The sequence below is a fragment of the Diorhabda sublineata genome, chromosome 4 (genome assembly GCF_026230105.1).
Source record: "Diorhabda sublineata isolate icDioSubl1.1 chromosome 4, icDioSubl1.1, whole genome shotgun sequence".
Lineage (NCBI taxonomy): Eukaryota > Metazoa > Arthropoda > Insecta > Coleoptera > Chrysomelidae > Diorhabda > Diorhabda sublineata.
The window spans coordinates 28,276,942-28,289,707 of record NC_079477.1 but is presented as its reverse complement, the minus strand read 5'-3'; the positions used below and the strand labels follow the sequence as shown (position 1 = coordinate 28,289,707).

Below are 12,766 nucleotides of genomic sequence, written 5' to 3'. Positions count from 1 at the left end.
CTAAGAATAAAAAATTTATTGGAACACAAATCATACAATATACATAGAGAAATTATTTCATTATAATATATATATATATATATATATATATATATATATATATATATATATATATATATTATGAAGAGCTGAAGAGCTAGTATCGTATTGAAATTATTAAAAATATTTCACCTTTATGTCTCCATCTGCTGATCCAGTAGCAAAATAGTCTTCATGTGGATCAATGGCTATACATTTAACAGCATTTTCGTGTGCAGTGAATTTGTGTCTAATTGCTTTTGACCTAACATCAATCAGACAAACATCACCCTTCTTACCAGCTGATATTAATACTTGGTGCTGTGGAGCAAATACTAAGCTACTAGATCCTTGTTCATGGCAGGTAAATGCAGTTACTAGAGCTTTCCCATGTGGTAGGATAGAGTCCCAAATACAAACGTTTTTACTTTCCGAACTGTGTCCCGCTAAAATAAAATAATACTACTATTAAGTATTTTGTTACACGGAATTTTGATGAAAAACTGTTGTTATGGAGCATTGGTAGATCAAAAAATTGTTTTCTAACAATTATTGTTTTTTTTTAAATAGAATTTGTAATAAATTATTAATAATACTGTAATAATATTTAGTATTAAAAATACATACCTGTAGCTAATAAACTGCAAGAACCAAGAAATACAAAATCACTTATTCCTTTGTTGTGGCACTGAAGAGTCTGTAAATAATTAAATAATTAATCTATTTTATAATTACTAACTATATTATTATCAAATTATGACCATTCTATCAATAAAAGAATTTATTTGGTTTAGAATTTTCACAAACTTACAAAGAAAGGTCTTGTAGCATTAGAACTTAATCCAACTTGGAAGAGACTCAAATTTCCATCAGAATCTGCTACTCCAAATTTGTTACCGTGTTGAGAAAATCGTACTCTTGTTACTTTTGCATATGTTCCTGGTGGTCTCGGAACTGCTACAGGTTGTTGATGTCCCCACTCCCAAAGATGTACTGAACCATCTTGACCTCCTGTTAAATCTAGAAAAGAAATAGATATCTAAGAGATTCATAGAAATACATTTTAAAAATTATATAATTTTTTTTAATATTGTTATTTATGTTAAAGGTTTCAATTTCAATGAAGAACAAAAACTCTTTTGAGTTGCAATATAAATACTTACATAAAGGCAATAGAGGGTGTGCTGTTATTCTTCTAATACCATCAATTTTGTGTTTCAGAACCTGACGACAGAAATGAATGTGAATAAAATTATCATTTCGGGAGGTGTGGTTCATCGATAGGAAAATAATTTGCAAAACAACACTAATCATCTACAAAGCAAGGTTGCGAATATTACAAAACACAAATTCTCTTCAATTGTCAAACTAATTCACAATCACTTTTAAAACAGTAACAAGAGATATTTATATTCAGGTACATGAGCTGGTGCTGGAGTATTTGGAGATAGGATCAAATATTCACTATTGCTTGCCTCATGCCTCAGCATCTTATAGACAGAAATACTTGCTATTGATACATGAGTGGATAGAAACTATCAGAAGGTAATTAATTAATTGTTATAGACAATAAACTATCACAGTATTTAGTTCCCATATCATTGACTTAAAGTAGAATGTTAAAGAGAACTTGATTAGGTAAGAATAACAGTCTATTTAGTAAGGATTCTTGACTATAAAACTATCAAACTTAATTCGGAGACTAATACACTTGACTTGACCGGAAAAAACATACAAAAGCCTCTTTAGTATATGAAAATGTATTTGGTTTGGTTTCCTCACCGGATGAGATTAGGTCTAGCAGAAACTGATGACAGTGTTCTCAATAATTTATCTCCCTAAAGCTCTAATCAAAAACCCTCAAAATCCCTACATTACTAGGAATTCCCTTAAAAAACTTTATCATTTATAAAATAAATAGTTAAATAACATTAAAAATAATAATATATAAAACAAATACTAAATTCAAAACAATCAATGATTAATTTCATTGGGCGACATCTTTTTTTTTGAAACTTCAAGTAACAAATTATTTTCTTCAGATTCTGATTTTTTAAAATCATACATATTGATTATAGATGTATTAAATAATTTCAAAATTTTTGCGGATAGTTGAAATTATGTACATGATCCACCATTCCATGCAGTGCGGATCGAACCATAATCAGATTTTGTAACATTTCAATCGATATTCTGTTACACAACTTTTTCCTTACAATGTTATATATCGATATTTGAAGTTATAAAAATCCCTAAAAATATCCCATCCCACATTTTTTCTCTTCAACTTTGAAATTCCCAAAGTTGGGTACCCTGACTGATGACAGTAGATTCTATAGGAGGAGAGATGAAATTCCATTTTACCCAGTTCTAAAGTGTCTCTTCACAAAGACCATACACAAAAAATGCTTTGGATAAGAAACCTGTAAGGGAGAAGATCTAATATCCTCGAATTAGAGTTTTAGAATGTGAAGACGACCTGTAGATGCTGAAAGCAGTTTCGATCGGTGGGACCAGTAAATCTTCTGATTGCAGTGTAATGTACAGCATAATTAAATTTATCTCTCTAGATATTTATGGTTGCATTTGAAGTGGATTTATGTTTCGAAAATAATTTATATAACAAAATTAAAATATCACCACATATGATACTAAACGCCAATAGAGTCTACATATTTACTTTAAACTAAGATACATTCCCTTTTATCAATTTATGATAACTAAGTTGTACAGTGGAAAAATAAATGTAAACTGTCATTAATTATGTGTTTCTAAAAGTATGTTATGATTATTTTTGAATTGGTCATTGGATCACCTAACCAGACATCTGTTCTACGATTAAATTATTTATAGTGGAATGAGAATTATATTTCTTTTGAAAAGTTCTAGATAATTCATGGTTGATTGGATAGGTTGTTTGACCAATACCTTTCAGTATTGAGAAAATTCAGTACAGTATTTCAATTCAACTGAAGACCTAAGATTAATAACAAGGTGACCTCCAAATATTTATATAGTCATGCTGACTATCATAATTACTATGTTGTTATAATAAATTAGTTAGATATTTTTGCGAAATACAAAGGATTGGAACTTTTCAAGGAATTAATAAATTTTAATACATAGAGTTATAAAAAAAACGATGATGTGGAACAAACAAGAACTAGAATATGTTATATTAGCAAATTACACAGAAACTATTACAGCTTTTTCATTTGTCACTGTCACTAAAAATATTGATTTGTTTCTGTAACTAAACAACCATATAAATTATTTCAAAAGAGATATCCAGACATAAGCATTTCAGCTAAAACATTTATATTGCATGCTCCAGATCAAATGCTATTTAAATTTAAATATATTTACATAGATAAGGAAGCATAAAAAATTTTATGGTTCAAATGATTTATAGAAGAAAAGAAGTAACAATTTGTTATTGATTAATTTAAATACATTAAAAATGAATGGATACTATTCACAAGAACTAAGAAAATTAGAATATACATGCAATTTAATACTTTCAAGTAAGATATTGTCTAAATATTTTGAAAAGTAGTATAAATATATGAAGTATTCAGAAATAGTGAAAATTTGTCCAGATTTATAAACATAACACCATTGACAAGAACAGAACAAAGTTACGAAAATGGTGATACAGAATTATACAAATTAATTTCTACAGTTGATAGTATAGTCAAAAATAAAGCTACTTTTTTATGTACATTGTTTCTTATAAAACTGAATAATAAGGGACATACAACCCTTATAAAGTGTGATTTAAAAACTTTATTTCATTCCAAATATTTTTGTTTAAGGAGTTCAGATTTTGCTACATTAATCCAATCTTATATGAATGCAGAGTAGCTTTGAAAACAAAGTGAGGATTATAACGTTATATGTTTTTATATTTTTTTGAGCAGATAAGCCTATGGATATATTTCCTACCTTGTGCTCATATGGAATCCTGACAACAAAGGATTACATACCCCATTATTCATTTTCTAAAAAAGTCTACATACAGCAATTATACAGTAAGACCCCGCTTAACGCTTTCTCGTTTAGCGCTGTTTTATTTTAACCCCGGGAGACCTCGAAATTGTGTGCAGCGCTGTTCGAAACAGTCTAGTTGTGTTTCTTGTTTGGTGCGGTGCTGTATGGTCGCATTTCTATCCTGTGAAGAGAAACCAATACCAGGATTTTAAGCTGTAAAAGATCGTTTAACACTTCTACTGTGTGGAAACGCATGTGAAGATTTCAAAATTCAAACCACTATTATTTTATCCCTCCAAAAACCTAAGAGCGATGAAAAGCATATCTAAATCAACTTTACCTCTGATTCGGTAGTCTGATAAGTATGAAAATTTTCCAGGATTGGTTCACTGAGCATTCTGCTCGTCAACAAATTTATCAGACTGAATGATATGAATTCCAGTCGAAGTGGTGTATTGCCGCCTAAAATAACTGTCCTACTCTAACCAGTGGACTAAGACGTTATATCCAATTTTAAGGCTTATTACTTGCGGCGAACATTTAAGCAGATAATAGTGCTTTCGAAGAAGAGCAAAAAGAACTTTAGATGGCATTTGTAAAATGGAGTTTGACCACTATAACTGAAATTCTGGACCAATTCAAAAGCAAGATGAGGGTTTATATATGCTTTATCAATAACTTCTAACAGAACGCAAAATGCAACCACAAACTACATTAGATGCTTTTTAACAAAAAGGCAGAAAATTGGTAACAGTTCCCAGACCGATCTTAGAATTTTATTTGTTTTTATAAGTATATTCGTTTATATTGTTTTTATTTTTCTAAGATAAATACTTTTTATTTTCAATAAAAACCATAATTCCTAAATTTGATACATAACTAATTTTCTATCCATATTCCCCTAACCCCTTTATTTGCATATTAAGATAGCCTCGTTTGACGCTGTTTTGCACTACGCTCTACTTTGATGGAACGTATACTACGCGTTAAACAGGTCTTACTGTATGTATTTTTGGCCATACTATTATCTATCAAAATTAATGTACATTATTCTGCTCTAGCTGGTATGATCAAAACTAGAAATCGTTTTACAGAACGATTCATCCAATTAATACAAAGATGAAAAATAAATCTGTAGCAAGCATTACCAAAATCTACAAAACAACACAATACACATAATTAGTAAGCACTAATAGAGATAGCAGAGTGTTAGAAAACACACCGGTCGAAGCATGTGAGCTGACCGAAGCAGAACGAGGTGGACAAAACTGGCGTCATGACAGCCCGGGAAGCTTAACCCCTTCATCTACACATACATATTACCTCCGTCAGATTTTTGTACAACAATATTTATAAAATAAGAGCAATAAAAATATATCTTTATTATATTAATTCATTATTTTAGTTGGGGGTAAAAATTCCAATTAAGTACCCTTCAAGAATTTCTTATTAAATTACAAACACATTTTGATAATTATAAAACAAATTTGTAATTCTTGAATAGATAATATTGGCTATGATGGTGAAGTCTATGAGTAAATCCAAACCAATTGATTTGTGAGATTTTTATAAGTTTTTGAAAACGTTTCCAGCTATTACATGATTACAAAACCAGTTTATTAGCTAGACAATTTTGTTTTTCTATTTTTAAGTAACAAATTCCCCATTTTGGAATATGTAATATAATAAATTATATTTATATCACTCCAGATGAAAAATCCATTCATGCCGTAAACGGTGACAAAATATAAACCAAAAGTAGACAAGTATCTTAGTGAATGAATGAATATATCAAAAAGAGACAGTCAACTTTAATTTCTTGTGGCATCATAAAAAACGGAAAAATAATATTCAGATAAAATTCTTAATAGAATTTTCCTTCTAGCTTGAAATTTATTGACTAATATATTTATTATTATATAAGTCACACCACTTTATCTGGTAATCAGTTCGTGAGGCCTTCCTCAAACTGTTTAAGGATGGTACAGGTAATTATAATATCAAAAATCAGGAAGCCTGGTTTTCTCTAACCAAATAGATAAATAAGTACCGAAAAAAGTTTTACTACAATTAAGAAAATCTTGGAAAGAGAGGCAAATTTTTAAAATAAATAGTATTAAGTAGAACTAGAAAAAACTATCATAAATATGACATATTCAAGTAATCATCAAAGTACTGAGTTTCCATAAAGTTGACTGATATGGGAGTACCAAAAAAAAAACAAGTGTATGGTCTCTTTGATCTGGGGTCCTGGCAACTAGCAAACATATTTTTTATAGACCCAGAGCCTATCTATAGTGTTGGTAATGCTCCTTATGTAAGATTTTGGAAGAAAGGGTAAACATAAAGATAAAGACTCTAGCGATACCTTTCCTAACTATATCACTGGAAATTTCATCTGAACTTTGATATTGATCGATTCAAGTATTTTAATGTAAGCAAAAACAAGCTAGATCTTCTCACTGGCATTTCAGAAAGCGTGTGATGGGATTTGATTTGCCGAAACTGACGAGTGTAGCTTCAGTAAGGAAGAGAATGAAACTTCAGTTCAATCAGTAATATAATGCCTTGTTATTGTAGGTATGAGTGAAAAATGCTTTGGGTAAGAAACTTATAGTAGCTTCCTTGAATACAGCTCACATATTGGAGTTTATTAGAATTCCAGAGGATTAAAGGTATATAGTAGAAAAATATGGCTACTAAGTTACAAGTCTATTTTGGATTTTTAAAAGTTAGAGAGAGAAATTATATGAAAATTTAAGTTATGAAAAATGATGTTAATATATTGGATTTAAGATTTTTGTTTCTGTTAATTAGTATCTGGAAGATTTTCAACATATCAATCTACTAAAAAATTCATACACCTACATATAATCAAATCCAATATCATTCTATGTTTTCAATATTATTTTTGAAATTTATAAACCTTAAAAACAGCAACTAGATGAAAAAAAGTGTAATTCTTACAACGCTAGCTCCTCTTCCACTTTGTCCGGCACCTCCTGCTTGTGGACTTCCCGGTTGTGTATCCTTACCCTTATCATTGGCACTTTGAATAACTAAAAATGGAGGGACGGTAGGATCTGGTACGTCTTTGTTTAGGTTGAGGATATCCAGCTCACACTCGTCCTCTAACCAAGCTGGTAGTTCTAGCAGGAGAGATATATCCATTTCCTGGAGCTCCCTCGGGGTGGCAATGGCAATCAAGCCTGCATTAACCTTATAAAAAAATTTGAATGAATATTTTGTTGGCACATTTTTATACCCTAGTTAGTTTAAATAATGAACACACTATTTACACTACTACTACAACACCAACAGTCACAATCACACTGACTGACACTTGTTTCATTAACCAAGTTATTTTCTTCAGAGGTAAATTTCAGCCCCTGAAGATGATAGCTTGTTAAGTAATTGAACTAAAAAATAAAAAGCATATCAAAGGGCATAAACAAATATACCTGATTAAGACAAAATGCGGCAATTGAGTCTTGTTCTTTGTGAATGATTCTGACTGGTTCTAGGATAGGTGGTTCCGGATAAGGAAGGACTTCTTCGATAGTACCAGAAGACCTTCGTTTACCAAAAACGGCTCTAATAAATATATCTTGGACGAGCTCCTGGTGTACTAAATATGTCCATAGGTTTCTAGCAGCAGCAGCCGAGCTTTTGTTACTGAATGGCGTATTCTGTGGCTCTAAAAGTTGTCTAAACAGATAAATAAAGTTGAGATATTTTCTCAAACAAAAAAATTTGATTTTAATACAATGAAATTCTACCTATATTTTTGAATTGCAGGACCAGTCGAATTCTCAACGAAACATCCTGGTATGTATTCAGTCGGCGTTTGCCTACTTTCCAATTCTTTTCTCAAATTTTCTTGCCAACAAATCAATTTTCTGAGACTACTGTGTATCATTGGACTAGCTACAGGTAATTCACTTGCTTCCAATCCTGCTACCTGCAAATTAGAGAAAAATAAAACAGTATTATTGAAGAAAGATACTTAATAAAGAGAAAACATACAGGGCTATCCAAAATTATATAATTTTTGTTGAGTTGATGGAATGTCCAAAAATATGAGTAGTTTTTAAATACACTTTTTTTTAATACGGAACAATAAGGGAGATACAAGAATTGTGGGTGAATTGAGAACCTTATTTTTCAAAATATCTGTCAATTTTACTTACTGAGTTAAGAATTGGGGGTCATTATAAAACCTTAAGAAACTACGATCTCAGGTTTTATTATTTAGAGCAAATATTGTTTTCTTAGAATTTTGTACACAATCAAAATCATTTGACACATATTTGAAGATATAAGATTTTCACATCACCCCTTTAAACGCTTTTATCTTCCTAATTCAGTATCAAAATTGTATGTTTGGATGTACTATGAGTACTAAGAAATTAATTCTGGATAACCTTATATTAAAAAATTTAGTACATAAGAAATAGCCAATTAAATTTTTGTCAAACACCATTGGTAAAAGACATAAGGTTGGAGCTGAAATAGCATGATTATATACAAACCAAAATTTTTTGTATTTCACAAAAAAAAAAACGTTAAAAACAAGAATATTATTTTTATATAGTACTATTTTGTTTCAGTTGTTATTTTGGTACTAGTATTTTTTAAATTATCTGCCAACTTTTCCCTTTGACCATCATGGTCTGTTTTATAACCAATTGGAGGTCTTAAAATATTTTTTTCTTCAGAATATTTCAGATATTTTACAAGTCTATAGATACTCCATAACTGCCCAATCATATGAACAAAATTAATGTATCTTTGGGCTAACCAATGATGGATGACCATATTCTTTGTATTAAAACTACTTTGTTACTTAATAGCCAAAATTTTTATTCTTAATATATAATCAACAACCGTCTCTTCGAGTTGATTGGTTAACACCAACAAGTTAAATAATTCAGTTCACTACTTTGGAAAAAAGTATTTATTGAACAAGAAAATAATTAATTAAACTTGGTTTCAATAATCTGACTAGAGTAGTACACGAATGTCATATACGTGTACGAGCCGCCTTAAAAACTAAATACTATCGTTTACAAAAGCTATAATTAATTATGGGATGGGCATATATGGTCACTCAAAAATTAGGTAATCCGAGATGATACGTTAATGGAGGGGCACTTTGTATCACTCGACTATACGATTAACAGATCCTAATGGTTCCCATTAGAAGTGGTGAGATAATTCTCACACAAGAGGTTGTATCTCTGTCTGGGTAACATTTGAGCAATGTGCAATGTTAGAACACAAAGGCCAGGTTACTTACATTCAAGAAATCATTGATTTTATTTTGGACAATCCTTAATGTTGCTAATCGTAATACCAACCACGAATATGAATTAGGATCTGAATGTTCGTTGTTGACAGTTTTGATAGTTTTGGTTGTGGGAGCATCAAAAACATCCTCATCTTCTTCTTCTTCCTCTACGTCGCTTTCTTCTTCTTCGATGTAATCAGTTGTAGCAGGCTGAAAATACAACTTCTTTTGTTTAAACTTCTCTATCAAAAGTAAAAGAATGATCTTAAAACCGAAGAAGAGTATATAATAGCATTGTAAGAACTAATAAAATAAATTGAGTAAGTAGTACTGTGGATTATACAAAGTGAAAGGAAATATGATTCTAATAAAACAGACATCTCGATATAAGGAGGCAGAGCTAAAAAAATAGTAAGCACAATTTCCATAAAAAATCAAGAGCTTTATCACAACAAATTCTTCTTCTGAACTAAAATTAATCTATGAGCTTTAATAAATTTATTTACCCTTTGCAGCAAGTAGGCCAATATACTCATTTCTGGAGGAACAAATTGTTCTCTATAAGTCGGTTTATCTTCTTTCATTATAGAAGGCTGCTGACCCAATAATTTGGTATTTAGTCTTACTCTTTGCTTATTCAACCAATTAGCAGGACCACTACTTTCATCAGGGGTTTGGACACTTTGCTGGGAAATGTAATGAGGATGATGGGGATTGCTTCCGCTTAGACTTGCAGTTCTGAGAAGTTTTTTAATCCCTCCACCAAATAATCTTAAACAGAAAAATATATGATATGTTCTATTATAAAAAAATTTGGTTTAAAATACCTGCCCCATACATCTGAATCGAACGAATGGGCGTTTACATGGAATAAAATAACACAATCATATGTTACCAATCCGTAGAGTACTAGAGCTAAATATACAGCTGTAAATGCTTCGCATAACATTACTGTCAATCGGGGAGTATCTTCATCTTTTTCTCTGGCTAAAAGAGCTCTTAAACTCGTTACACCGGGCCATTTGGATGGAAGAGTTATAATATTATGGCCTTCGTTTACGGATACTCGTCTCTTGCGCCCTACTAAATGCGTTGCGCCAATTTCCTATAATTAATATCTTCATTAAATAAGTTGGAAATGATATAGAGCTTGATCTTAAAACTTTGCACTAAAATAAAATCCAGATGTTTCTAGCTCTTTTAAAGTTTTTTAGTGATGTTACACTATTGATTGTATTATTGCAAGGAAGATAACACAGTTTCTTAAAAGCATCCAAAATGTTCTAATGCTGCTTTTTTTTTTAATTTTTAAACAAGAAAATTTAGACTTACTTGACCTTCTTGTATAGAATTCTTGAATGTGTCGGAATCACATAATGATTGGTAAATGCAGGCAGACAAAGCTATTGCCAAATCCCTTATCACCAACAGTTGATTTTGTCCAGTATTAGGCTGATTCAACTCTACCAACTACAACAAATCACATAATAATTATACATTTTTAATGGTTTCTAATTGAAGAGAAGTTGATAATTACATTTGAACTACTCATGTAATGAACAAACAACCTGAAATTTTATATAATTAATTGTTATCTGAAGATACATACTATTATCTAATGGGGTAGAGAAATAAAACTGTACACATTTTTATCAATTGAATAGATATATGAAGGTGTATTTGAACTAATGTATATCATCTCACAACACTCCAATTATTACTATAACTGTAACTTCATAGACTGATACAACAAAAGTGCTATTTATATATTTGAATAATTCATTTATCCAGATTATATCAGTATAACTCACCGTTTGTAACATATCATGGGTAAGACATTGTAAATATCTGATTGGATCAGCGATAACAGTTTTACTGCTAGCAACGCTAGCAGCCAAAAGAGGCAAACTTGTAGGAAATGGTAGAGGACTTAATAATTGTTGGTGTGTTTTTTCCTGCTGCAATTCTTGTAATAGAAGCATTAGTTCCATTCTAACCGAAGCCAGACCTCCTGTCGCCCCGTGTAGAGAACAATAACTTAAAAGCGTCCTTAATAAAGTTTCATTTGCTGAAACAAAGGTTTAATATTGTAGATAGTTCTAGTTAAATTCTAAATTACACGAAAGTACATGAAAAATAATATGCAGAAGAAAATAACGGACCTCTTAACCAGCGTTTTCTTTTAGCTGCTCTATGTACCTTGGCTTCAAAATCAAGTTTTTCCTGGATTAATATTTCGTGTAAAGTTGGTTTAGTACTAGTATCTATAGTAGTTGTGTTCTCCGGTTCTGGACTTTGTTCTAAATCTGTTGTGTCTGAAACTTCCGAAGATGTGTAATTACAAAGTTCTCTAAGAGCTTCAACTTCTCTTTCTAACCACATATACAGTTGGTACCTTAATTGTCCACCTAAAATTTTGAATCAGTTATATGATTATTTGTCGAAATTTTTTACAAAAACGTATATATGTATGTATATTTTTAAATGTACAAAACATACCGTCAACTTCAAATCCTGTCGCCAAAGTTGATAATTCTTCCATCAAAATTTTTAGACAAGCAACAAATTTCAATTGTTGTGCCATGATATCAATATGTTGTTGTTTTTCCTCCTCGTTTTCTCCTTCATTCTCCTCAGTTTCTTTAGATTCTTCTTTTCCTTTTTTACCAATAGTCATACTCAAACCTTCGTCTGAATCTTCCGAGTCTTCTTTTTCATCATCACTCCATTTTAAATCTAAATCATCTGTTTTCACTTTCAAGTCAGAAACTGGAGCTCCCCAATCCAGATCGGTGCTGAAAGCAAGTTATACTGCTAACTGAAGCTAAATGGCATCCAATCAGCACAGTCTTACCTTAACTGTGGTTTACTATCCCATGAAGTAACAGTACCAGTGTTAATATATGAATCATCGAGATTTTCAGTTTTTTTAAAATCTATAGATTTCTGTTTAGGTTTTTCAGATACCACGTACGGAAGTTTAGATAGAACTTCAAGTGCAAGAGCGGGACAACCAGCTCTAAAATGTCCGTGAGCTGTAGCAAAATATAACTGTCTTTCCAAAGGTGTTATCCATTCGTCTACAACGATTTGTTTACCTCCTGGTACCCACACTTTTCTTTTACCATAGTTGGCCAAATGTTGACGAACTGAAATATGCAAATTATTATGAAAAAGATGTTGGTGACTATTTGTCTTAGACTATTAAATGCATACCTAATAATGGATGAGTTCTAAGGTAAACATAGAAATTAAATACATTAGGATCTGCTTCTTTAGTTTCTCTAGCTTCGTCGTCGTGTGCTGAATGTTGTGTTCCAGCGTTACCTACTAAAAGAGTGTCTAATGAATCCTGGTACTGCTTTAATGTCCATAAAGCCATGGATCTTAAGAATGGATCTGGATGAGCTTTAGTCATATCTTGATTTTCTCCATTTTCATCACACCCTATGAGAAAATAATGTAAAT

General features: G+C 31.1%; 1 protein-coding gene across 4 annotated transcripts in view; it reads right to left on the bottom strand.

Moving 5' to 3' along the window:
- Nucleotides 1–12,766, bottom strand: part of LOC130442473 (dmX-like protein 2) — a 29,417-nt gene that overhangs the window by 943 nt on the left and 15,708 nt on the right. For 2 of the 4 annotated variants that reach the window (XM_056776621.1, XM_056776620.1), the window contains 17 exons: nucleotides 12,515–12,745; nucleotides 12,153–12,447; nucleotides 11,798–12,093; nucleotides 11,461–11,706; nucleotides 11,110–11,366; nucleotides 10,631–10,768; nucleotides 10,126–10,403; nucleotides 9,805–10,069; nucleotides 9,308–9,508; nucleotides 7,788–7,969; nucleotides 7,470–7,716; nucleotides 6,976–7,227; nucleotides 5,231–5,314; nucleotides 1,182–1,242; nucleotides 830–1,038; nucleotides 646–715; nucleotides 172–464 (listed from right to left, as the gene is read on the bottom strand). In XM_056776621.1, coding sequence (XP_056632599.1) covers nucleotides 172–464; nucleotides 646–715; nucleotides 830–1,038; nucleotides 1,182–1,242; nucleotides 5,231–5,314; nucleotides 6,976–7,227; nucleotides 7,470–7,716; nucleotides 7,788–7,969; nucleotides 9,308–9,508; nucleotides 9,805–10,069; nucleotides 10,126–10,403; nucleotides 10,631–10,768; nucleotides 11,110–11,366; nucleotides 11,461–11,706; nucleotides 11,798–12,093; nucleotides 12,153–12,447; nucleotides 12,515–12,745 — 3,605 coding nt within the window. The remainder of the gene's footprint in view (nucleotides 1–171; nucleotides 465–645; nucleotides 716–829; nucleotides 1,039–1,181; nucleotides 1,243–5,230; nucleotides 5,315–6,975; nucleotides 7,228–7,469; nucleotides 7,717–7,787; nucleotides 7,970–9,307; nucleotides 9,509–9,804; nucleotides 10,070–10,125; nucleotides 10,404–10,630; nucleotides 10,769–11,109; nucleotides 11,367–11,460; nucleotides 11,707–11,797; nucleotides 12,094–12,152; nucleotides 12,448–12,514; nucleotides 12,746–12,766) is intronic. The other 2 variants (XM_056776622.1, XM_056776623.1) reach the window with 1 other exon arrangement.